The 26,636-nt window shown below is 40.5% G+C and overlaps 1 protein-coding gene and 2 long non-coding RNA genes across 3 annotated transcripts; 1 reads left to right on the top strand and 2 right to left on the bottom strand.

Annotated features, from left to right (window-relative positions):
• The first annotated feature begins 3,276 nt into the window (after window positions 1-3,276).
• LOC117268304 (uncharacterized) lies at window positions 3,277-7,628 on the top strand. Its single transcript, XM_078161654.1, has 4 exons — window positions 3,277-3,381; window positions 5,778-6,248; window positions 6,371-6,490; window positions 6,650-7,628. Exons 1-4 carry the CDS (start codon window positions 3,362-3,364, stop codon window positions 7,626-7,628), a joined length of 1,590 nt encoding a protein of 529 aa, XP_078017780.1. The 5' UTR covers window positions 3,277-3,361.
• A 13,757-nt stretch (window positions 7,629-21,385) lies between these two features.
• Window positions 21,386-22,561, bottom strand: LOC144458588 (uncharacterized). Its single transcript, XR_013487974.1, has 4 exons — window positions 22,320-22,561; window positions 22,133-22,228; window positions 21,826-21,910; window positions 21,386-21,564 (listed from the first exon to the last, which is right to left on the bottom strand). It is a non-coding gene; the product is annotated as an uncharacterized LOC144458588 (long non-coding RNA).
• Window positions 22,562-24,226: 1,665 nt separating this feature from the next.
• Window positions 24,227-25,418, bottom strand: LOC117267731 (uncharacterized). The gene is made up of 5 exons (XR_013488019.1): window positions 25,336-25,418; window positions 24,752-24,906; window positions 24,629-24,673; window positions 24,449-24,541; window positions 24,227-24,283 (listed from the first exon to the last, which is right to left on the bottom strand). It is a non-coding gene; the product is annotated as an uncharacterized LOC117267731 (long non-coding RNA).
• Between the last annotated feature and the right edge of the window lie 1,218 nt (window positions 25,419-26,636).

Below are 26,636 nucleotides of genomic sequence, written 5' to 3'. Positions count from 1 at the left end.
CCACAATGGCAAAAGTCCTTTCACTTAAACATGCACATATGAGCAAAAACAAAAACGTGTTGGTAAAGAACTATAGAAGAACACAGCAAACTGAGAGGAGAAACTTGTATACAGGAGCATATAGGTGCAGGAACATAGGATTTTTACAGGAACCACAGCACAGCAGAGCATAAGCAGCTAAAATATGATGGATCACGTCACTTTCATGTTCTCATCATATCATCAAGGTAACAGAGGTGGCGACATCAACCAACAAAATTGCTGCGCTGAAGCCCACTCTGTGACTTCAAACAGAGATGTTTTTTTTTTTTTCTTTGACCATTGATTTACAAAGATTCTCTTAATTATTTTCTCCTTGCTGGCAAGACTGCAACTGCGACTAGACTTTGCTGCAGATTTTCGAATGACTTGATGAGATGGTCATGGAACTGGCTGAAGCAGTGCACTGCAGTGCCCTGCAAAACCACACCTGCCCAGGTGAAACCCCAGTCCTATGGAAAACATACTCATTACATTATAGTCCACACTGGACCTTTAAAAACATATGTTTTTTTTTTCTCTGTTATTGACTGTGTGTGTGTGTGTGTGTTTTTTTTTTTTTACCAAACAGTCTATGGCATTTACTAGAAATGGGTGTGGTGAGAGTGTGGAAATCTTAGCAGAGGTTGCTCAACAGTTTCTCCAGATCATAACACAATAAAGCTGATGGTACAGTAGCTAGCCTGTTCCTGTTTTGACAAATGGAGAAATGGGAAGGTTTTTCATTTCAAGGATTTCATTTTTGTAGACTGCCTTTGTATTTAACATGAATGTGAAAATGAAATTAAAACAAGAATAAAATGTTTTGATTTTTGCTGTTTTGCATTGGGCTTTGTGTTCAGCACTTGGTTACTTTACAGTTGTGTATTACTGCAAGTGGAAGCGCTCTGCTCCTATTTTATTTTTAATTTTTTTGAGAGAGAGCAGGCCAAGGTCCACTTTTGCCACACGTTGGTTGCTTCTGTAGTTGTCCTTCGTTGTCACACATAACCATTACTTGATGGCTGACTTCAGACTGCTGCCATGCACTAAGCCGGCATCACTCTTCAGCCTTTCTGGAGGGGCAGCTTAGCCTTAAGGTAAGATGAAGGTACATTTTGAGTTAATTGGGTGTCCAAATTGTACAGGGGGTGTGACACCAAGTAGCTCATCTGATATAGTGGGCTTCGGAGCCAGAGCTGCTCTTTGGAGCTCTGAGATGGACTCGTGGCAGAAGATCCATGTCTCACTGTGCAAAGGTCTACAGACATCAGAGATAAACAAAGCTATCCTGGAGACGCCATTTTACCCAGAGAGGGAGATGAAGACAGAAAGAGCATCATTTGTTCACTGATTTCCATCGCAGGGGGGGTTGGAGCCTATCCCAGCTGACATTGAGCAAGTCTTAGGGTACACCTTGCCAGTACAGGTTGCCAGACTGACACATAGAGACAGACAACCATTTACAATTTAGAGTCACCAATTAACCCACACTGACACAGAGGGGCTCCCTCACAGGTTCAAACCAGGAACCCTCTTGCTGTGAGGCAACAGTGCTAACCACTACACCACCGTGCCGCCCTCCTCTTCAGCATTAAAATGTTAAAATGTAGGACTTCTTAATCAGCTGTAATTTTCATGACATAAACCTCATTATTGAGTTTTTAATGTGTGAACCTTTTGCTAAACTTTTTTAAAATCATAATGCATTATAGGTGTAATGTAATACTTTTAACTAAACAATAACACTTCTGTTTGTATTCTAGAGTTACACTTACTGCCATATAAAAATTTATGCAAAGTACATTATGAACAATCTGTATGATCTGTGTTATTCATTTGTATAATTCAATCAGCACACTTTTAAAACAAATAATTACATTTAAAGGAGCAGTGTGTGGGATCTAGTGGTGAGGACTGCAGATTGCAACCAGCTAAAACAGCTCCCTTTGCCAAGCATGAACTTTGGGTAGAATTCCTTCAGTGTTCATTGTTCAGGAGGTTTTTACTGGGAGCTAAATTGTCTGCAGAGGTCTCTTCATCTCCACAACAAACAGACTCTGTGATTTCAACCAGTAATAGTGTAAAAGGGGCTAATGCAAATCATTCAGAACTCGGCTGCCTGGATCATCACCTGCACCAAATCATCTGACCACATGACCCCTCTTCTCATCCAACTTCACTGGTTTCCTGTACAATACCGCATCCACTACAAAAACTCTCTCTTCACCTACAAAGCTCTCCACAATCTAGCCCCCACTTACCTCTGTGACCTCCTTCAAGAATGCACCCTCTGCTCAACCTCTGCTGGACTCCTCACCATCCCCACCTCATGGCTCAGTACCATGGGTGCCTGAGTCTTCAGCTGCTCGGCACCCAGACTCTGGAACTCCCCCCCAGCATACGACATCCCTCTGTCCTTATGACCCTCGCAGCGGATAAGGAAAAACTCCCCAAAAAAACCCCTTTAACGGGGAAAAAAAACGGTAGAAACCTCAGGAAGAGCAACTGAGGAGGGATCCCTCTTCCAGGATGGACAGACGTGCAATAGATGTCGTACAGAACAGATCAGCATAATAAATTAACAGTAATCCGCATGACACAATGAGAGAGAGAGAGAGAGAGAGAGAGAGAGAGAGAGAGACAGAGACAGAGAGACAGAGAGAGACAGAGAGAGAGAGAGAGAGAGATGCAGGTAATAACAGTAGCTTACAACAACATTATTGAAAGTAATAATATTATAGTTATAGTTCTGAGTTTTGAATTTATGAACCTTTTGCTAAACTTGTTTCAAAACATAATGCATTATATGTGTGATTTAGTGTTTAATCTAATGATAAATGTAACTGAAAAACATAATCACTGTTTATTCTAGAGCTGCAATTACTGCCATATAAAAACTGAATGCAAAATACATTATGTACAATCTATATGATTCTGCATTATTCATATGTATAATTCAATCTGCACATTATTCTTTCACAAATAAATAATTACATTTAAAAAAAGTCTATTTATTGTTGTGTGTACATTTTTTATTTAATTTGGGTGTAATCTCTCTCTCACAAACACTGTCCTATCAAATCAAGTCTAAAAATCCCAGAAAATGGTGTTAACCTGTGCCTCAGTCAAGAGGTGATGGACATTGTTCAGAGTGGAGGCATCAAAACAGACTGGATTTCAGGTGAAGTCCAGCCTGGGTGTTTGGCATTTACTGGAAATGGGTGTGGTTTGATGTGTTATGACCTAGCAGCCATTTACAGTAGAAACTTAGCCGAGGCTGCTCATAATAGTTTCTTCAGAACTTTACGCAGTAAAGCTGATGGAACAGTAGCCTTTACTGATGAGTGGAGACATGGAAATGTAAGTTAAAGATGTCATTGTTAGATTTGTTGTGTTTTTAAAGGGCCAGTGTGTAATATTTGGCATGGTTTATTGTCAATCTGAATCTGAATATTCTACCCATTAATATGTTTATACAAGTGTATAATCGCTATAAAATAAAATTCGTTTGGTTTTCGTAGCCTTATAATTATGCTTTTATATATATATATATATATATATATATATATATATATAGCAAGGGCCTTGCTTTAGAGAGGTCGCCATCTTGCGCTGCCATGTATGTAAGGCAGCCCTAGCGGACAATCCAGCCAGCCAGAGAACGCGTTTCGCGTGTATAAATGAACCAACGAAGACAGCGGAAGGAAAGAAGAAGAAGGAGGAAACAGCAGAGACTGTTAGTAGTTCGTGGATAGAGAGTAGTGAAAAGTTTTTTTAGTTAAAAAGTTTGCAAATGGACCACACTTACCACGCAACAGGAGAGAATGAACCCGAACCATCATCTGCGAGGAAAAGAAGACGCAGCTTCACTCCTTGTGATGCACTCTCTGCGGCGCTTTTCCTCCTGGTGATATATCTCCCAACGATGGTAGCAGTAGCACCAAATCCCATTCTGTGCATTCAGCCTCTCTTCTTGCCCGCTCAGCATCAAACACATGGAGTTCCTCATCTGTATGCTCCGGCTCAAACAGGTATGGCTCTGGGTCTGTGTCTGCTACAAGAAACTCTTCAAAATCGCGTTCAAAGTCGGCCATTGCAGCTACTATAGTCCGGAGATATCGCTAGGCTAAATAAACAGCTGAGCTCTGTTTACCAGCTACGCTGTCAGTCAGTGTGCGGGCTGGAGATTGGCGGAGCAGAGAGGGGAGGGGGGTCCCCACTCAGTATTGTAAACGAGTATGTGTGTAAAGTTATGGAGTGTGTCTGTTACGCCAGAAGAGTCAGAGTTTGGGACGGAGTCTTTTACCCCCTGGAGTGTTACCAGAGTTTTTGGAGTGCTCAAATAAACTGGCCTTTTTCCCGAACACTCCTCTGGTCTCCTGCTTGTGAGGGATTCATTACAATATCGTAACATGGCTTAGATTTCTAAATAAACATTCACCTCATCGCTAGATAGAACTACTCCTGAAAAACTCGTGCGCAAGGCTTTTTGTCATTTACCCGACGGGAGGGGTGAGCGAGTGAGCCCTGCAATCTAGAATTTGACCACTGATGTCACTGTTTTCAACCCATTTTACACACTGGTGCTTTAACAAGACTGTGAAAACGAAATTCTGGCAACAATTAAATCGTAGGCAACTGGACTTTGATTTTGTCTAGAAGACGTTTCGCCTCTTATCCAAGCGGCTTCATCAGTTCTCAACGCATCAGTCTGACTAGTCCTCACTAGTCTGACAAACAGTGGAGTAAGACTCAGGTTTTTAATCTCTGTGGAGGTGTACACCCACCACCCTCAAAAGACAATACTTCGTTAGTGGAGTTTCACTGGACCATTGTTTGGGTCAGGTGAGTCACACTAGTGAACGACGGTCGTTAGGAGTGAGTGGGGCCACTGGTGAGCAACAGTCGTTAGGCATAATGTGTGGTTACCAGTGAACGACTGTCGTTGTGTTTCTTTGAGCCACTTGAGGTTAGTTTCGGGCAGTCTTTGTTGTTCAGTCTCTTAGGTACAGCAGCAATGGGTTGAAGGTCGAGAGTGAGGAGGAGTCTCTGATGTCTTGAGTGAGGGAGGGAGAGCAGGCCAAGGTAGGGAGGGAGTGTTTTGGCTAACAAACAGTAGAGGAGACAATTGCAATAGTCCAATCTGGAAGTGATGAATGCGTGGATGAAAAGGAGAAGGATGGACAGAGACATGCAATGTTTCTGAGATGGAAGAAGGCTCTTTTGGTGATGTGTTTGATATGTTGGTCAAGGGAGAGGGTTTGACACAGGGGTGTCTTAGTGGGGGACAGGGGCAGCGCTAGGGGTGGCTACTTGGGCTCAATGAAAAGATTGGATTTGTTTGTAGTTCAATTTTAAGTAATCAGTGCCTTGACTAAATGAAAATTGGCTGAATCTATTGGTTAAAAGACTGAGCTCTGAATTAAGAATAAAATAGTGGAAGCTCCGTCTCACCCCTTCAAGGCACAAAATGGTTTAGTCAGCCCCTGCACAAGGATTCGTCTCTAAACATAGCTAAAGCCAAGTGAGAGACTGACTGAGTATGCTGCTGGAGCACCAACATACACTGTCATGTGTTTCCCTGAGAGAAAGAAATCAGGGTTCTAAAAATTAAAAATAGAGAGAAAGGAAAGGGAAAGAAAGCAAACCAAAGGTACATAAGCCTACAAAATAAAATACTTGATGGTCGCAGACACAAACCCAACATGAAATTTAGGATGAGTGTTTTATTTTTCTATTGTTGTTTTATGTTACAGAGAGAACCTGGAGAAGGCCTTGTGCCAATACGTCAGCAATACTCTCAGCCACATTGACACAGTGAGAGGATTCTGTGAGAGGCTCCCTGAATGGATGGATGCAAGGAAGAGAGAGTTGACAAGACTTAAAAAAGACATCAGCCAACTAAATTTGACTGCTGTGCTGAAAGACATTCTGAGGGGTCTGAAGAAGCTCGACTGCTTCCTGGATGCAGTGGAGAAACTGGTGGTCACCTCGCTTCATGTGTTCATGAAGGAGAACCAGGTGTTACATCTGCCAGAAGGGATCAGCCCTGAACATGTTCAGGTTGTCATCATTGCTGCACGGCTAATCTGCCCTCTCCTCCTTCAATTTAAAAGAGATGCAAGTGTCTTCTTCCTTCCCAAACTGCAGAATGTGGAAGTGCTGTCATATCAGCTGGACAGATACATTCAGACCACCAAGACAATCTGCAAGAAGTTAGAGAAAAGGTAAACTGGCATTTCTTTACAACAATATGCACATTTTGTTTTTATTGATATTAGACACATCCCTGTAAAAGAAAGTAAACAGACCCTTCTGTGGAATTTAAAAGTAAATTTGTCTTTCAAAGCTTCCTCAGTGACTTTCGCCTGAAGAGGAACACAGAAACTGTGGTAGACCTCAATGCACATTTGTGTGAAGATGACATAGAGCGGATGCTTTGTCACATTAATCAGCTTGATAGAATCAGGTAAGTGTAAACCATGTTTGGTTTGGTTTGGTCAAATATTTTGTCAGCACTGTTTGCAGTGACTTCAGTGCATAAATTAGTAGACTGACCCCTGTAACAGGCTGGTCTTTGAAATACCTCTTTTTATGTTTTCTATTTGTCCTTTTTTGTTTTTCAAAGGATGGACCAGCACTTCAGGACAAACTTCTTGTTCCAGGAAGTATCATGTTGTCGCTTCATCGATGAGTTCACCAAGCGACAACCCCGGATGCTGAAGTTTCTTAAAGACCTGGAGGAGAACGCTGTTCAGCTGGACAGCATGAATAAGGGGGCAAAGATCTCCAGTGTGGTAGGCAGCTCAGTGGGTGCAGTTGGAGGTGTGCTTTCCATCATTGGTTTGGCATTAATTCCTGTAACAGCCGGAGTGTCTCTAGGTCTGATAATAGGTGGGACAGCACTGGGAATAACCAGCGGAGTCAACAGTGTTGTTACCACCGCCACAGAGATTGTGGTAAACCATAAACATCAAAAGGAAGCTGGTGAAGTCTTCCAGAGGTTTATGGAGGATGTGCAGAGTCTCCAGGATTGTCTGGAGGAGGTGTCTGCTCAACCAGCTGCTAACATTCCATTGAATGTACAATATCTCAAGGTTCTCAGTTTGTTGAGTAAACCTGTGTCAGTTAGACGCAGTATTGGCTCACTTGTTACAGATGTCTCAGCTTTACAGACATTAAAAAAAAGTAAAGAGCAGGCTATGAGGGCTGGCTTAGTGGCGGTGCAGGAAGGACAAGCATTACGTAATGTGCCCAGGGTGGCTTCAGAAATCCCAGATATTGGACAGGCAACTGTCAAAGGGTCTCTTGCCCTCTCCAAGTCAGCCAGGGCTGGTCTCATTGGGCTCAATGCTCTCTTCCTCGGCATGGATATTGTCTTCATCTGTAAAGACAGTATCAGTCTGGCCAAAGGCAGTGAGACCGAAGTCTCACAGTTCATCAGAGCCAGAGCTGCTCTTTGGAGCTCAGAGATGGACTCATGGCAGAAGATCCATGTCTCACTGTGCAAAGGTCTGCAGCCATCAGAGAAAAACAAAGCTATCCTGGAGATGCCATATTATCCAGAGAGGGAGGTGAAGACAGAAAGAGCATCATTCATTCACTAATATCCTAATATCCGGGGGGGTTGGAGCCTATCAGAGCTGACATTGAGCAAGTAGTAGGGTACACCTTGGACAGGTTGCCAGACTAACGCAGGGCTGACACATAGAGACAGACAACTTTTTATCCAAAGCGGAAACTGAATCTGAGAGTGCGTGTGTGGGTGTGTGTGTCATTGGGGTTGGATAATGTAAAAAAATGAAATGAATTAAGATTATTATTAAAATACTTCCAGATGTAACAGACACAGCTGACCTTTTAGATATACCTCCACATGTTTTCTGTTATACTGTATTTCTATATTATTACTGACAAATAATAGTTGCTATTATTAATTATGTACTATTCTGGTGTGTACTGTTATTCTATCATTTTACTTCTACATACAGTATAATTTGTTTCCTGTTAATAAACACACCATTGTGTCACTTTACTTGAGATGTCCTAACATCACTCATGTACATTTATTGCTTATCTTGTGATTTTGACTAGAATTGCTCTTGTAAAATTGTATTTTTATATCTACTCATATTTTACATATTGATTTATGTTGTTTAGGTTTTACAGCTTTGACTGGTGTTTTCACTGGACTCACTCAGAGAAGTGGTCCTGAATCCACTCTGCTGCTGTCTGGTTGTTTTTGGCTGAGCTCTGCAGTGATGGAGGAAGTACTCTGATATTTTACTGAAGTGAAACTAGAAATGCCAGTGTATAAGTACACTGTAATAAGTAAAAGTCTTGCCATCAACATCTTAAAGGTACAAAAATATTAGCCTCAGGATAAACTTAAAGTACAAAAAGTACTCATTGTAAAAATGACCAGTTCAGAATAATATTTATTACATCATGAATTATACTTATTGATGCATTACTGTGTACATCACTTATATGTTGCAACTGGTTAAGGTGGCATAATTCTGTATACTGCTGGGTATTTTGTGTTTTTTACCAAAGGATCAATAAAATTTTTCATCATAATGTATTCCTCATAATTTGTATTATTAATCTGAATCTGCAGAGTAACTAAAGTTATCAGATAAATGTAGCTTAGTAAAGAGTACAACATGTTTCTATAATGTAGTGGAGTAGAAATAGGCCTATAGAGTGGCTTATAATGGAAATAGGTCTTGTAAGTAAAATGCAGGTACCTCAGGATTGGACTTCAGTACAGTGCAGTAACTTTCCACCACTGAAGCACTGCTGCTGAATGTAAATGCATTTGTATTTTTACTCTTGTTATGTTCTGCTCTCTGAGCTCTTCAGTCCCACCTTTACATTTTACCTTTATATCTCTCTCTGTGGAATATTATTTTATTTTTCGCCGATCTACTGGTCAACATTATGCCGCGGCTCACATCTCATAATTTTAATATCTGCACCTCAGTGCTGAAGTGATAAAGACATTCTTGAAAGTGGAGGCATCAAAATGCCTCTGATTTCAAGTGAATTCAGGATGTGTGATATTTACTGGAAACAGGTGCGGTCAGATGTGTTATAATAGCTATTTGGAGAAATCTTAGCTCAGGCTGGCATAGCATTAGGCTTTTTTTCCGTGTAAAGATCTTTTTTAGTTGACAGGTGTGTTTACTACTGTAAGTGGAGCTTGTTGGTCCCTGTGCAACATTTTTGAAGGCAGGTCCTCAACCAAAAAATAAAAAAGGGGGCACCTCTCTCATATTTATCAATTATCAATATACAGTGACAGGTTTTTCTTACTTACATATTTATAATCCCCATACAGAGATGCAGACAAGGCTGTCATTTTGTCTAAACATTGTGGGGGACACATGTTAAGTGTGAGGGTCTTGGGGTTCTCCCCTAGGAAATTTTGAGCCTCAGCTAAGTTCTTTATTTCCTGTTGGTTCAGGCATAAAATTAAAGTCAAGTTTTTAAAAATGAAATCCACCACTCAAGAATTTGTAAACAATGCAGTTTATGTACATGAGAAAACTGCTGTGATTTCATTAACCAGTCACGTACTTATACTTAAAATCATCCTCTAAAAAAGCACTAAATATTCTCTAAGAATCCCAGAGAACAGATGCCTACAGCGGCTGTAGCTTTGCGCTCCTCCTCTCCTTCTCTGAGCTCTTGGCACAAGGCATGTGCAACACCAAATCACATTTCAGATTTATTTAAATTAATTATAAGATCTGCAGCATGGGAGATCTAAATATTAGTTCATGGTGAGTCTTGATTTTTTAAGACATGGAAGTGGGAAAGCAATTTGGCGTCCTTCTCCGCTCGCACCAGGCAGTTGGTGAACCGGAATCAGCCAGAGAGTTGGAGGGAGACGGTGTGATTTTACACCAGACTAGCTTACTTCTTTTGTTGTGTAAAATGAGCTTTAACTACAAAATGTGATTAAGTATTAATCAGCTGGTACTCATCTATATATTTTAATTAGGTATGGAATATATGGTTGAATTAATGTACTCAATCGCACATCTAGTCACGTATTGAATGTATATCACTGTGACTAAATGTTTTTAAAAAATAGAGTAGGATTATGGCCGAGCATATTGGAAGGACAAGTTAGATGCACCTGTTTCACTGTTATGCAGTACACCATTATGTAAGGAGTCATGGCCAGGCCAACCTGGACACCAGTATGTACGGAGGGATAAGGAATGATGTTCCAACATGTCTGGGTAATACACCATTAGGTTCTGGTCAAAGTGGGAAGGACAAAGGAAAACAGGTGGAGGTTCACTGGAATCTCCACAATCTGCATACTGTTTTTGATTACAAGATACTTTTTTGGGAAAAAGACAAGTTCAGACAAAGGTGTTGAGGGCGAGGTCCAGAGTCTTCTGGCCCAGCTTCAGACATCGATTTTTACCTCTTCACTTGGTGGGTTATTGCCTAAATTAGGCCTAGATTAGGCTGGCTGTATGAGATGTTTAGTCACAAACAGTATTGTAGCAACTACCAGTATAAGTAGGCTTGTGACTGTGACTCATTCAAAGAAATTCATGCTGAAGTCCAGAGATGCATTTTATGGTTGTTTGTCAAACAAACAAATGGGATAACAAGATAAAAAGAAATATTATGTAACGTGATATTATGGTCAACAGAAAATATCGGAGCCAAAAACTCATCCTCTTTGTCTAAGAGTTAATTAATTTGAAATCACACCCCTGTGCCAACTGCAACTACGAAAAGTGAAAGTGGCCAAAAGAAGACATGCAGCCTAAACAAATAATAAACAACAGGGGTTAAATACACATTTATACATGACAAACACAGTATGTTTCAATATTAATACAGATCTTCCTTCTTCAGCGCCACTCTAAATAAGTAAAGTTTGCAGTCTGTGTATTTGAATGTGTGCAAGGGGCAAGGTCAAAACAAAATCAAGTCAGTTTGCCATTGTAAAACATCTTCCGAAGAAGGCAGACTTTGTTGATGGGCCTGCTCAGAAAGACAGTCTTGGACTTGACCTAAAGTACTGGTAAGGACAGCCTCAACTTTACATGAAACTGTGTGGAGACCCTCCTCATCAAGATTTTGCACATTGAGAGTGGAACCGAGAACCTTTTACACTCATCTGATTAGTTTGTCCCATACACCTCCATGGTGAGAGCCAGCAGGGGCACAAAAGATCCACTCGATTCCTTTCTGGAACAGTGAGTTATGGATCTCACTTTGATTCCAGCTTTCAATTGCCTCCCTCAATATACGCTGAGCTCCCACAAAGTTAGTGCCGTTGTCAGATCGTAGTTCTTTGACTTGACCAGGTCTGGCTGTAAAACACCAAAGGGCATTGATGAAAGAGTCTGTGTCAAGTGATGATGTCACTTGGATGTGAATTGCTTTTACAGCTAAACAAGTGAAAATAACGTAGTAGCGCTTCACAGCACTCCTTCCACACTTCAGTGCAAAGGGTCCAAAATAGCCGACTCCAACATATGTGAAAGGTGTTTATCAGGAGAGACTTTATCCATGGGCAAATCTACCACCTGCTGTTGTCCAGGAGTAGCATTTATATGCCGACATAGAACACATTTTGACACAATCTTTCTCATCGACACAGTGGCACCAGGAGTCCAATATTTCTGGTGTAGTCTGGAAAGCATGTGGTTGCGAACCACCATGACCTACTTCTTCTACTTCTACCATGTTGAAGAACAAACAGCTCTTTGCAGCAGGTAAACTCTTTTTTCCTCAGTTCCTTTATCATTTTTCCATCACAGTAGTGTCATTTTATTTTTGGTTGAGGCTATGCTTTGACCTCCTTAGGTCTTTGCTCTTTGTTGGAGTGTCTTTGATATCTTCAAATATTAGATTGGTTGCAATCCTCACCTGCTTTTCCAAGAAATCCACCTATCCATATCTTTAAAATCAGCTTCTTGATTATGTTTCTCTTAAAAAATCACTGGCAGCAGTTCTCCATTTATCCCTCAGCTGCTAGGGAAACTTTGTTATGATGACTTCATGTTAGCAGGCGTGTTGATCTCATGCATGTAGCTGACATCTTCCATGGCATTACAACATCCTCTTAGAAATAGGGTTTATGCGCATAAAGATTTTGTGTCATCCGGTTTTAACACAAACTTAATAGACTTTTATGATTTGTTTTACTAAATAACATGTCTATAAATATCCTACTGATGATTTTTTAAGCTTTTATGTGTCTTAAAAAAGGTGGTTGCTAACAAATGGCTAAAGGAAACTACAGAATGTCATCATGCTGAACATGGCTTGACAGCCTTGTTATCGTAGGAATTATAATGAAATTGTAGTGTAGTTCATTTATAGCCTAATGTTAGCTTTTTACTGTTAGGAATTGAATTTAGGCTTCAAAAATCCTGAAAGTGGTGTTCATTTGTGAAGATTATCTTTTTTTTTTTTTTTGAACAATTTATTTATTGAAATTTTTCAAACAAAGTACAATATTTCAGAGTCAATACCATTAACATTAGGTATTAGTACACCCCCCCCCCCAAAAAATAAAATAACAAAAAATAAAACAACACTAAAACAAATTAAGCTACAACAACAGTAATAACCCATACTCACATCCGTAGAAAGTGCATTACAGAGGTAAAACAAAACAAAACATACAGAGGTTGGTACAGGAAATAGAAATAACAGCAGGAGGCTTGGATAAGGTTATATCATTCTCACACATAATGTTACATTACACCTAACCTTTTGGGCTATTTACCCAAACATTGAGTGAATTCCAGAATCAAGCCCTATTTCAATTCCGACCATGTACGTCACCCATAGGAGCAGCTCTATTATGTAAAAAGGTTACAAATCCTCCCCAACATTTATCAAAGACTAATGGTTTTTTCCTGAGATTAAACATGATCTTTTCTGATGGCAAGTATGACGAGAGCTCTTTAAGCCACAAAGAAACACCAGGGGGATCCTCGCTTTTCCAGTTGATAGCTATACATTTGTTAGCTGCAATTGAGGCTAATCTGATAAAACGAGTGTTGACTCTCATATTAATTGGTAAAACCGACAGGTCCCCCAATAGTGTCAGCCGTGGATTGGCCGGGATTTCCACCCCCACAATTCCTTTAACAATGTCCAAGATAGATCTCCAGTACTGCTCCAAACATCTACACGTCCAGAACATGTGGAGAAGGGATCCTGTTTCAGTCTTACACCTAGGGCAGTACTCAGAATAGTTACTACTTATCTTATGGAGACGATGAGGAGTCAAATAAACCCTATGTATAAGATTAAACTGTAATAGTCTGTGTCGGCTGTTATAGGAGAATGATTGAGAGCTACTACAAATCTCCTTCCATTCAAAGTCCTCGAAGGCAGAATCAGTGTCTGTTTCCCACTTAAGTTTTGCATTAAAAGCTTTATTTTCTGCCAGGCTCATTAGTCTGTTATAAGCATAGCATAAAAAGCCTTCGCATCATACTGTCTATCTCAAAATCCTCTAAGGGGATAAGTTTTCCACCCTGCTGTACCCTAATAAAATCTCTGACTTGTAAGTATTTAAAAAAATGTGCAGAGGGGAGCCCGAAAGAGAGCCTCAGTTGCTCAAAGGATCTCAGATTATTGTGCTCATATAAGTGTCCAAAAGTGCATATATACCTCTGTTATACCAGTCTCTAGTAATGCCGTCTCTCAATACCCCAGGTAGAACCGGATTAAAATGAAATGGAGTAGAACTGTACAGTGCACGGACACTATGGAACTTTGCTCTAATTTCATCCAAGATTTTTGATGTAAGTTTTATTATTGGATTTGGAGATACATGTTTTTGCTTGTGATAAGAGTTAATAAATGGAATGCTAGACAATGCTTCCGCTGTATGGGACTGTTCGATCTGTTTCCAAGCTGGAGGGTGCTCTAAGTCTTTAATCCAAATCCAGATAGCTCTGGATTGAGCCGCCAAATAGTATAACTGAAAATCTGGTAAATTTAGTCCTCCCTGTTCAGTGGGCCGACAGAAGGTTTTGAGCTTGACTCTGGGAGTTTTACCATTCCACAGAAATCTAGATATCAGTCTGTCCAGGTTTTTAAAGAAAGTTTCTGGAATTAGTGTTGGCAGTGCTTGAAACAAGTAAAGAAATTTGGGTAAAATATTCATTTTAATACAATTTATTCTTCCAGTTAGGGATATAGGAAGAGACTTCATCTATCCAGATCTGCTTCAACTTTTTTAAACAGAGATTCATAGTTGAGAGAGTAAAGCTGATGTAGCTGGTTGGATATTTGCAGACCAAGATAACAAAGCTTACAGGGGTCCCAATGAAAGGGAATGTCTCCCCTTGATAATCCTTGAGCAGCTGGGTTAAGAGGCATCATCACACTTTTCTGTTTATTTATCTTGTACCCAGAGATGCAGCTATATTCCTCTAACAGGGTGCAGAGGGCAGGGAGTGACGTCTCCATATTAGTCAGATACAGCATAATGTCGTCAGCATAAAGCGAAATTATGTGCTTCTTGTCCTCAACCATGACGCCCTCTATTACTGGATGTGCTCTAATAACAATTGCGAGTGGCTCAACTGCCGATGAGAAGAGGAGCGGGGACAGGGGACAGCCCTGGCGAGTGCCGCGTGACAGGGGAAAAAGCGATGAGATGTCAGCATTTGTTCGAATCATTGCTGATGGATTGAGATAGAGTATTTTTATCATTTGTATCAAATTTGGACCAAAATTCATTTTTTCTAAAACTGCAAAGAGATAAGGCCATTCTAAACGGTCGAAAGCCTTTTCAGCATCTAATGAAAGGGCAACGGCCGGCGTGTTGATGTTTTTGGCACAGCAAATTACATTGAGGAACCTACGAATATTATCAGAGGAAAAGCGATTCTGAATGAAGCCAGTCTGATCTTTATATATAAGGTCAGGTATCACTTTCTCCAGCCTGGTAGCTATGACCTTGGTGAATACCTTATATTCTGATGAGAGAAGAGCTATGGGCCTATAGGAACCACAGAGTTTTGTGTCCTTGCCAGGTTTTAGCAGGACAGTAATCAGAGCCTGTTCTAAAGTTTTAGGTAGTTGATGTATTTCAAGTGAGTGTTTGAACATATCCATTAGCGGTGTTATTAGATTAGATGCAAATGCTATATAAAAGTCCATAGAGAACCCATCTGGCCCCGGGGATTTTCCTGCTGAAAGCTTACCAATTGCATTCAAAACCTCCTGTTTAGTAATATCTGCCTCTAGGCTCTCCCGTGTCCCCACCTCCACCCCCGGAACATCCAGCCCCTCTAAGAAGTTAATCAGTTTATGAGTATCGACCCCCTGAGAGGAATACAAGTCAATATAGAAATCCTTAAAAATGTCATTAATACGTTTGGGGTCATGGACTATTGTGGCGTCATCCCTGGACTTAACTGAGGGGATGCATCTAGAGTTTTCTTCATTTCGGATCTGCCAGGCTAATAATTTACCACTTTTATCCCCATGTTCGTAGTACTGTTGTTTCGTTCTAGCCATGGCATTCTCAATCACCCTAGTGGTTAGCAGATTATATTCAGTCCTTTTGATGTTTAGAAGATCTAAAGTCGTTTCACTATGAGTTTGAGAATGTTCCTTTTCGAGATTTCTAATCTCTAATTCAAGTGTTTTGGTCTTCAGCATGTATTGTTTTTTTTCCCATGATGTATATCTTATAGTCTCACCTCTCACGTAAGCTTTTAAGGATTCCCACACAGCCGCTGGCGAGGCAGTCCCTCTATTAATGCTAATAAAACTGTCCATTTTGTTACTAATAAGTTTAACATAATCTACGTCGTTAAGTAGATGTGTGGGGAATCGCCAAAGTCTGTAACTACTAGTAGCGTTCTTTTGAGCCATCTGGAGCATGAGAGGAGCATGGTCCGAGTGAGTCATAGCTAGATATTCACATGAGGATATAAGGTGGAATCTGTCAGCATGAGTAAGAAAAATATCAATTCTGGAGTAGCTTTTATGAGCGTGTGAGTAGAAGGAATACTCACATACTGACTTATGTTTTTCTCTCCAGACATCTACAAGTTTGAAATCTGCTATTTCTTTTTTAAGAGTCTTAGCTGCTTGGGACAGAGTTTTGGGGTTAGAGGATGACCGATCTTTGGATGGATCCAGAACTAAATTCATATCACCACCTATGACAAGTTCACTAGCATGACAAGTTAGTGTGAAAAACAAACTTTGATAAAATTTAGGGCAGTTGTAGTTTGGGCCATAAATATTAACTAGCGTGATAGATTCACCTGATAGGGAGCCTTTAAGTATCAAGTATCTGCCCTGTTTGTCTTTCTCAACATTATCTAATTGTAGGGGGACATTTTTACCTATCAGTGTGGCGACACCTCGAGATTGGGATGTGAAGGAGGCGTAAAAGGTCTGTCCTTGCCATTGGCGTGTTAAGGCCAATTTCCACCAGATGCGTGTTGGTTGCGTCTCCGCTCCGGCACGGCAGCGGAGCCGATAGGATTCCATTCTAGTCAATGTGTGTGTTTCCACCGGCTGCGGCTGTGCTGTGTTCCGGCTCCGTCTCAGCTCCGGCACTCCGAAGCCCTCCGGAACAGATACGCAGGACTTCTATTTTTGCTGGACGCCGGAACACAACGCAGCAATTCAGCACAGAGCAGATTGTGCGGGGCAGGAAGTCGTGCACAGAAACATGATAAAACATCCGGTTAATTTTCAAAATAAAACACACAGTGTTCACGGCGGATCATATTTCCCTGCACTACACCTTAAAAACTACATAATGGGCAGAGGCAAGCCTGAAGTCAACAGGTCAGAGGTTTTCAGACGTCATTTCACCCCGTGAACACCATGGACGAGGAGATATTAATCATGGCAGTGCACCGAGATGTCTTCCGGCGGAGCTGCACCGCACCGCACAGCAAACGCAGCCGGTGGGTATTGATGGACGGCGGAGCACGCAGCGGATAACCAGCGCTGCCGTTCCGCAACGGACACGCATCCAGTGGAAATCCGGCGTTAGTCTAGCATGCTCAGCATCGGTTAGATGAGTCTCCTGTAGTAGAGCTATATCTATTTTATGATTCCTAAGGAAGTTAAGTACCTTTCTACGTTTTGACAAGTCATTAATGCCATTAGTATTCCATGTCAAATACTTAAAAGCTACCGCTGTCATTTTTAAAAATCTATTTCTCCTATAAGGCGACGTAAGATCCAGAAACAGTTAGGGCGATAAATCCAGGCTATTGTCTTATCTAAGAGATACATTTCTATGTCTTGTACGCAGAGTAAGAGTGTAGAAGAGAAAAACAAAAAGAGACTAAACGGGAAAAAAATCCTACTGAACCCCCCGATCCCCTCTCTTGCCCCACTCCCTCCCCAACTGGAAGTGCTGAACCTCTAATCTTCCTGACGTTTTTTTAATGCAGCTGTAATCTATATTGCTGCATCATTAAACGGTGCCTAACCTCCTTAAAAATTAAGTAATCTATTAGCCATTAAGCCAAGTTCACAACAGAAAATTACAACCATTTAAGGTGAGGGAACTATGTAAGCATATTATACTATGGAACAACTCCTCATAACAACACCGTGGAGGGCCTTCCAGGACTGGGGGACTTCAAACTACACAAACACACGTAAAACCACAGAGCCCAAAGCTTGTAGTTAACAGATCCTTTGGTTATTAAACTATTATTGGTAACTGAACAAACTGCCCTCTGGTCCATAAGACCCTGTGTAATGAAAACAAAGAGTGATGCTTATAATACCGAGTCATCCTATAGTTGCATTATAAATAATAACCATGGCCTCTGTAATCAGATGAGAGGAGAAAAAGGAAAGCGCTACGTGTACCCGATAGACTGCTCGTTAATTCGCTGTTATTATGTCCGAATATTGCTCTGCTTCGACCAGGTGAACAGATTACTATAAACGCGCCCTGTGCGTAAAGATGGGCCACAGCAGAGTTAGGAGTCAGTCTATCTCAAATGAGTGATATTTAAAGATGGTTGAAAATCATGTCAATGTAACGAGAAAATGAAAAATAAAAAATAACAATTAGAGCAAAATGATAGAGTGAGGTAATAAGGGCAGTGGTCTATTTGGTTTATCAGAGGAGGACCACGTTAACTGGCAGTTATAACAGCATAAAGCATGTCTACCTTAACTATAGTGATTCTGAACATTTTGTAAACATAATTTAAAGCACAAATGCCCCAACCCCCCTGTTCTTTTCTTTGAGTTTCCTTTTCAGTGGCGCAAAAGCTTTCCTCTTCTTGTACAGGGCTGTTGACATATCTCTGAATATCATTATGGTCGAGTTGCCATATTGTAGTGAACTTTTGTTCCGGGCCGCCTCGATGATCTTGACCGTGTCAGAGAAGCGGAGCAGCCGGATCACAATGGCGCGGGGTCTGGCGCCATCTGCTGGGCGTTGTTGCAGAGACCTGTGAGCACGCTCCATTTCAAAGATTTCCCCATCTAAGTCAAGCATCTTTGGTAGCCATTCTTGTATAAATGCCACTGTGTCCTTCCACTCCACTCCTTCTGGAAAGCCGACCAGCCTCAGGTTCTTCCTACGGGCTCGGTTCTCTTGGTCGTCCAGCTGTTCCCTCAGGTCACTCAGTTCGCCGTCCGTAGTTTTTTTGTAGTCATCCAGCTCACGCTGCATGGCAGCTAGCGAGTCATCAAACTCACATTGCTTCCCCTCGATGCTCTTTACTCTGTGTCCAATAGCTTCGTTGTCTTTGGCGATCTTTTCCATCGTTTCAGAAAGCCTATTTAAACGTCCTTCAATCATGGACTCGATCCTCTTTATTCCTTTCTCCATCTCAGAAATGAACCACTGAGGCGCGTGCTGTGGAGGCGGCGGAGGCTGGTTAGCTAGCCCGCCATCTCTGCTGCTAGCACCCGGTGATGGCACTTACTTGTTCTTCTCATCTTTATTTCCGTCGTTCTTTTTCGGTGGCATAGTCTCGTTTTCAGTGTTTCCACTTATTAAAGCACGGTTGGCGTCGAGTTGACTTGGTGAAAAATCAGCAGAAGGCTAATTTCAGTGAGCTAGTAAGCGGAGCACGGCACCATGCGTCTGTTCCCTATGCTTCCATAACCGGAAAATCTGTGAAGATTATCTTGCTTGATCAAAACATGTTGGTCATAAACTTTTGTTTGCCATGGAGCTTTTTTCTACAATAATCTAAAATTCAATGGACAAATCCCATAGGCTTTTTGACAAGGGAACCTGCAGTGCTAACTTCCACACTGGCCCACGCCATCGCTGAAGCACTCTTGGCCCACCCCCAACCTCAGGTTTGAATAATTCCCCTGCCCTCCCCTACTGAATGTTTGGAAGGTGTGTTTGCTGGCCCTTTTATTAGCATTTTGTTTTTGTGATTGATCATTTTGGAATATTATTGACAAAGAATTACTGATGGATGGAACTGTATCTTGTGACTCTTTGTATAATGAACCTGAATGCCTCATTAGTTATTGATCTGAGGTAACATCAGTCCTGAGGTGAAATTCCTATGCTGGTGTTGTCAGCTTGTTTCGATTAGTGCCCTCCAACTTAACCATTCGCCATCGCCACACATGCAGATGGGGAGTTGAGCATGCTGTCGGCATGCTGTGTTGAACAAATTATATACTGGGTTGTATTGTCAGTTGTGTTTAATGCCTGTAAATGTGAAATATCGCATTATGTCAAATTGTGAAACTGTGTAATATTCTGGTTTTGCACCTGCTGAAAGTAGCTCGATGTTGCCTCATGTTACCTCTCCAGCTCTGGGCTTCTGAACCATAATTGTAAGACTTGTGGATCCTTTAGGCTAGTTTAATTTACTTTAGGTTGGCTCCTAGCTGGTAAGTAGCTTTTAACAGTCTGGACCAACTTATTATAAATGGTGAAGAACAATAGACAGACATCGCAGTGATGCTGCATGAACAGGTACTTTAGTTCCCTCTGGTGGCTATGAACTCAACACACAGCCTTTCAATAATCTGCTGCAACCTGTCTACACACCTTATGCCTTTCTCCAGCACCGGCACTGCACTTAAACAAAATGTGGGAATGGGTCTGGCTATGCGAGACTACTTTGTGGCTTACTACTGTAACTTAGAGAAGAAACCTTGTACGTGACTGACAAATATAATTATTATAGTCATTATTTATTGTTCCTCCCTCAAACCCTCCAGAGTCCAAGTTACTTTGCTTCATTTTTGCTGGCTTTCAATGCTTTCATATTTGATTTCCTTTTTTTCACTTTTTAAACTTTCCTTGCCCACATGCTCGGTGTCCCTTTTTTTTTTTTAGCACACTCAAAGCTGGCAGCAACTCAAAATACAACTTAATTGACACAGGTGCCTAAATGCACTAATCTTTAGTGGTAATCATTAAAATATTTATGAGTTTTACAAAATGTCTTTAAAATGTATATATGAATAAAGTTATGCCACTGTAAATGAAATTGTTATTATTAAACATCAAAACATTATCATTGTGTCATTTTTCCTGCTTACTGTTGGTGGCAGTGTGTACCCAGCTGGCAGTGTTAGAAATGTAGGAGGGGTTGTAGCCGATTCCGTGGTCTGTCCAGGGACCATGGTCTCTGGCACGGACCAGTGGTCACCACCACTAGGGGCGCTAAAGTTACTGGTCCTGACCAGCTGCACTGTGGTCCCTGTGGTCTGTGAAGTAACTTTAGTCTTTTCTCCCTTTTCAAGTCATTTTGGCAGCACTGTTAGCTGGATAAATGTCAAAAATCATAATAGTTTGTCTATAAAATAAACTTGATCAGAATTATTATGATTAATATTGTTATTATTATTGATTATAAAGATCCCTGTGGTCAGGACCAGCTGGTCTCTGGCACGGACCAGTGGTCCCTACCACTAGGGGCGCTAAAGTTACTGGTCCTGACCAGCTGCTCTGTGATCTGTTCTGTTGTTTGGACCAGTTGAGTGATCTGTGGAGTGTTTGTTTTTAATACAAATTTTCCCTTTTCTTACTGTGTTAGCAGAATAGCCTAAATGTGAGAAGCCATAATCATTTGTCTATCCAATGTTATCACTATTAATAGAGGTCATAATAAGAATGATTAAATTATTAGTCATAGTTGTATGAGTAATACTATCGATTATGCAGGTCTGTGTCTTCCTGACTGGTTTAAACTTTACCAATGTGTTGCATTTTAAAAGCTTGTGACATTAGCCTTTGTATCAAATCTTGATCTAGAAACTAATGTCAAATAAATGTAGTGGAGGAAAAAAATGTAGAGTTGAGTGACAAAGTGTCACAACCTGGCTCTTTGGGCCATGACAGGATGGGAGACACACTGAATTAAGGAGGTGTAACAAAGTAGATTTATTAACAAAAGGAACAAAATGTGAAACGAGGAAAATAATGAATAAATGGGATGTGAACATCAGTACTATCAGTAGTGTACGATGTGCATGTGTCTAAGATGTATGTTGTATGAATGCATGAACTGAGCATAAGGAGCTAAACTGCAGCTGCCACATCACCCCATGGGACGTCTGCTGGAGAAGAGAGAGAGACAATGAATGAATCATGGGTTTTATAATCTCAGGACACTGGGCCCAGATGCCCCTGATACACCAAAACTCCTCCCATAAACCCAAGTCACATCAGGAGGCTGCTGCCTCAACAGCAGGGGTCATCACACAAAGGAACATCAAATGGAAATACAAAAATGTAAAAGTTTAATTAAAAATTCAACACAAGTAGCCCACAGTACAGTAACAAAAGTAACAGTCGAATCTTGATTGATCCAGCACCTGATCACTCGATGGTCGTTCTGAGGATTTTCTTGGCATAAAATCTTGAAAAACCTTCTAGACTCACCAGGATGTCAATTGTGGTCTGCATAAAAGAAAACATTTTAGTTCAGGACAACACAGGGGGAAAAAAAAAAACACAAGGAAGAGGACACATTAACAGCTTTATTAATGTTAAATTAACAGATGTAATTATATTTATGGGTGATCAAGTAACCGTAAGCTCAAGCTCAATTCTGTTAGAATGGTAGAACTGTTACAGTAATGGATACCTTTATGTCTTTGTTCAACTAAAATTGGAACTTACCTCTGGCACCATGACATCAATGACAAAATCAATGTTTTTGAGGAGGCTGTAATCCAATGACAGCGTTGGCTTTATCAGATTAATGAGGTCATTCATCTGTTGGACATAGTAAGGGTAAATAAACAGTCGTTCATACACTGACAAAATGACCACTTTTAAAAAATTACTTTAAAAAAATATTACTTACGTGTTTCTCATTGAAACATATTGGCTTTCCGTTAAGAATTGTTTTCAGGGCACGGTTTCCCCCAGGGTTTTGCCAAAGGAACATCCTGTTGGATTTCCTCTCCCCACTGTCGAGCATTTCTTTCAGTTCCTTTAAAAATTACATTGTTAAACACTGGTTCAACATTTACTGTTTATAATTAACCAGAATAAACAACAAAAACCTTTATTCTTCCTTTGGAAATGAGGCCCTCAACGCCTTTGTTCTTGAGGCAGGTCAAAGTACTGCAAAGTACATAAAAACAAATAAGCAGCAATAAAGTACAGTGCAATATGTCACATTTGTCAAAGAATGGTAGTTGTATTCTTTGTTCATTATTATTAATTTATAAGTTACATTTCATGACGGTTGAATGGTTCAGATGGTTAAAACATGCAGTTAAAAGCAAGGTTAGGTTCAATTCAAGCACATGATTTCATGTTGTTTGATATTTAGACCAAGAGGAGGCATTTATGTTGTGTACTAAGTGATAGAGGAAGATGGAGAATGTTTATGTACTGCCGTTTGACAGTATATATATATAAAAAAAAAAACTATAGAAGACCCCATGATGTCCTGCTTCAGCTTTTATAGAAGATGCAGCTAAATTCCCACAGCAGTTACTGTAATGCATATTCAGGTGCTTAATTAATTAAATTAGCAGGAGAAGGATGAAGATTGGTCAAACCTGGTGAAGGCATATGGCTCAGGCAGGTCACAACCACATGTGAAAATGCCTGACTGACTGGGCTCATAACAGGCACAGTCTTTGTGCAGCCAGCCATTGCATGTCTCGCATTTCACCCAGTCCTCCTTCTGCACATGTGGATACAACTGCCTACAATTTCAAAAAGATATCACAGCAGAGATCCAGATGCTACATTGATCCTACACTACCAACATTTGAACTGTACAAAGCTGTGAATCTGGTACTTGGTGCATTGTTTTAAACTCTGATACTACTGTACCTTGACTGCTCTTTTCCAGTGCTGTCGTAGTAATTGCAGGCATGAATTGCCTCTGCCATGCAAGACTCACGCACTTTCTTCCCCTACAAAAAAGAACATTTGAACTGTTAAAGATTTACATGCAACTTATTTCATAGCCTGCCAATATTATCAGTTGCCTAGTGTCTTATGGTTTTTACATCACCTTAGGAACAGAATCGGCAATCAAGCAGGCTGCATGATACATCCTGAGATGCCCCAACTGGACTTGGTTCAAGGGTTCATTCATCATGTCTGTCCCTTTGATATCAAGCTCAGCTGCCTTGAGTGAGTGACATAACAACCAATGTTTGTACAACATGAAGTTAATTTATGTAATAAACCAAGTATACTATCTATTAAAACAATGGTAATTCCTTTAATAATTTGACAATACCAAGAAGGGGTAGGATAAATCTTTTTTTTCCTTTTACAAAACAGTACTTACCGTGCAGACGAAGACACCACAGTTGACGCCATCTCTCTGTCTCCACTGGTCTGGATATGAAATGGACCATTCCTTCAGCCTCCATATGTTCTGAAATGCAAGGCTAAAAACAGATGTATCATTTAGTGTTATGTTTTTCATATAATGTCACAGTTTATTAGAATAAATGTGTTTACATACCTTAGAATGCCCATATCAGGTGGAGAAATCAAGGTGTACTTTTCAAGGGAATCGTAGACCCTGATTTCTTTTTTGAGCCATCAAATACCTGTCAACACAATGGCCAGTGTAAGTATCGTGCAGTCCACTACATGCAAATAAATATGACTGAAGCCTTTTTATGATTATCCACGGTGGCTCAGTGGGCTACGGGCATGTCCCCGAAAAGTCTTAAGAAAAAGCCCTCTCAATTTCACAGCAGTACTCACCCACAGAATGAAATGATTGCCAGTCTCTGGAGTTTGATGGCCAAGGACTCATGGAAACAGAACCTTTGAGTCTTGCTTTAAGCCCTTGAATAAAAAATATTTAATACCAAATTACAGCTGCAGACTAAGGAATGATGTTTTCTTCTGTTACACTGTCACAATTATAAAGTTATTAGTTATAATAAATTAGTGATAATAAATTACCTCTTAGATAAAGCTAAAGAATATGCAAATAAAACACATGCATACCTGGATGCAATGCAAATGGCAGGAGCTGATTGATTCCCCATTGATCCAGCTCCTCCACCAAGCCGTGAAATGAAATGTTTGCAAAGCAAACACCTGTTAAAAGAGCAATGGCTTTTGGGTAGTGGCACACTGTTTCTGTATGCACTATCCATAACAAAGACAAATTACCATAAAACTTACATTCTCCAGAGGTCTTGTCAGCTGGAGAACTCTTGCATTCACTGCCTGTAAAGGAACAACTACAGCTGTCACTATGTAAAACTTTGGTGTAATGATACATCACATGCATTCATGTCTACTTACATCATCTGTAAGCCATGGATACGAGGTGTAGAGGTCATCCTCTAGGAGAGATTGTGGGCAAATACTAAAAGGTCAGCCACATAAACTAATGCCCGTTCCACCTGAACAATGGCATAGTCTGTTGCTGGTGCCTTGTAGAGCTCAAGCAGTTTTGCCTTTTTTGAGGGAGGGGGGCAAAGATTAAAGCAGAAATCACTGTTATACATCAAGATTACAAATGCATTACATTTGATGTATAAATCCTAAGTAACAAGGCCTGTTCCATTAGCATCAGGTTGTTGAGGGTTAACATCCCATCCTAGCAGGAATCACCTCTACAATATTAAATAAAGTCATATTTAAAGTCTGATAAAATAGATTATCTTGTTCTTCAGATAATTTATGTTCATTTTAAGGAATGAATTTATGGGTTTATCGACATTTTTTTTGTAATTTGTAGGTTTGCATTTGTCACAGGCCGATTACAGGCAAATGCTCAGCAACTCAATGGATTGGACTATATGCCCAGCAGTCCACACATGTAAGATATGATTTGAAAATTTAACATACAAAAATAAAATTTTTGAACACATTTTTTTAATTACCTTGTGCTCTTCCTGGATTAGGAACTGCCCTATTGAGAAGCCCATTTTGGCCACAATTTGCTCATCGTGCATTTCAACATCCACATTTCCTCCTGGGGTAGACACCACTGAAGATATAAGAAACACAACATTACCACAATTTAATATGAACATTCATATTGTCACGATGTGGAGCGGTCTGGACCCAAATGGGGGGGAAACTTGACTGGAAGACAGGGGAAAGACAAGGACAACAACAACAAAAAAAAAAGGAAATAAATGATACAAGACACGCACACCATGACACGTATGTGCTTTATGACAATTTGTCACACAATTACCTGTACTTGTAAGCCTCAACCGTCCATCTGGCCCAATTTCAAGATTGTCCTTGGTTTGTGTCTCCATTTTTTTGATGAATTTTTGATTTATGTTGTTGTGCAAATGGAAGACCAACCTTGTACAAAACAAGAAATGTGTCTCCTTCATTTGGCAGAGGAAGTACCGGTCAAAGGACAGCTCTCTGTTTTTTTGTTCTGCCTCTGAGGAATTGACAAAACTGCACAAATCAGGGACAAGGTTGAGGCTGTGGAGTACTTCCTCCGGCTGGGTTTGATTTTTTGATGGAAGCGGTCATACAAAGAGTACCGCTCAGCAGAGCCTGTGATGGGATGTGGCCTTTGCAAATGTTCTTTAGAATTTACATCATTTCGAGGGTTCGTGTTATTCCTCCTGTACAAAAGATTTTTCATCCAAGGAAGATTTACTTTAAGACTTTTATCTTGTGCTGCCTGTATGTTTTCACTTGTAGGCGAGCAAAGTCTTCCATCATTTGGATTAAAAAATCTCTGCTTTGTCCTGTTGTTGGTGTGTCTTGCAACACGACCAGCAATGTCAGAAATGTAAATGGTTGGTGGTTTTGCAAAGCTTAACAGACCATCTGCGTGGTCCCTCGCACTTTCCTGTCACAGAAGTGGGGAGCAGTAATAAACAACTGAGTGAGAGCAGCCCATGTGCAGTACACCACCTAGATGGAGACAAATGACGATAACTGATGTTACTAATAGAAGAACAAGTATTTGAATTTGCAAAACATTGTCACAGTCATATTCAGTTGTTGTTAAACTGTATACTTGCAGGTGAAGTCAAAGGAAAAACACAAAAAGACACTACATAAAGATGCAATATCAAAATCTGTTATAGTGATAACCACATTTCCATTAAATAAAGTAACACAGGTGGATGTAAAAAATGAGTATATATTTATGTCCTTACCCCCTGTTTTCTGCAGCTTAGCGAACATTTTTGGGTAAACATCCTTG

This window comes from Epinephelus lanceolatus, chromosome 18, assembly GCF_041903045.1.
Source record: "Epinephelus lanceolatus isolate andai-2023 chromosome 18, ASM4190304v1, whole genome shotgun sequence".
Classification (NCBI taxonomy): Eukaryota; Metazoa; Chordata; class Actinopteri; order Perciformes; family Serranidae; genus Epinephelus; species Epinephelus lanceolatus.
This window is presented reverse-complemented; position numbering and strand designations above follow the sequence as displayed.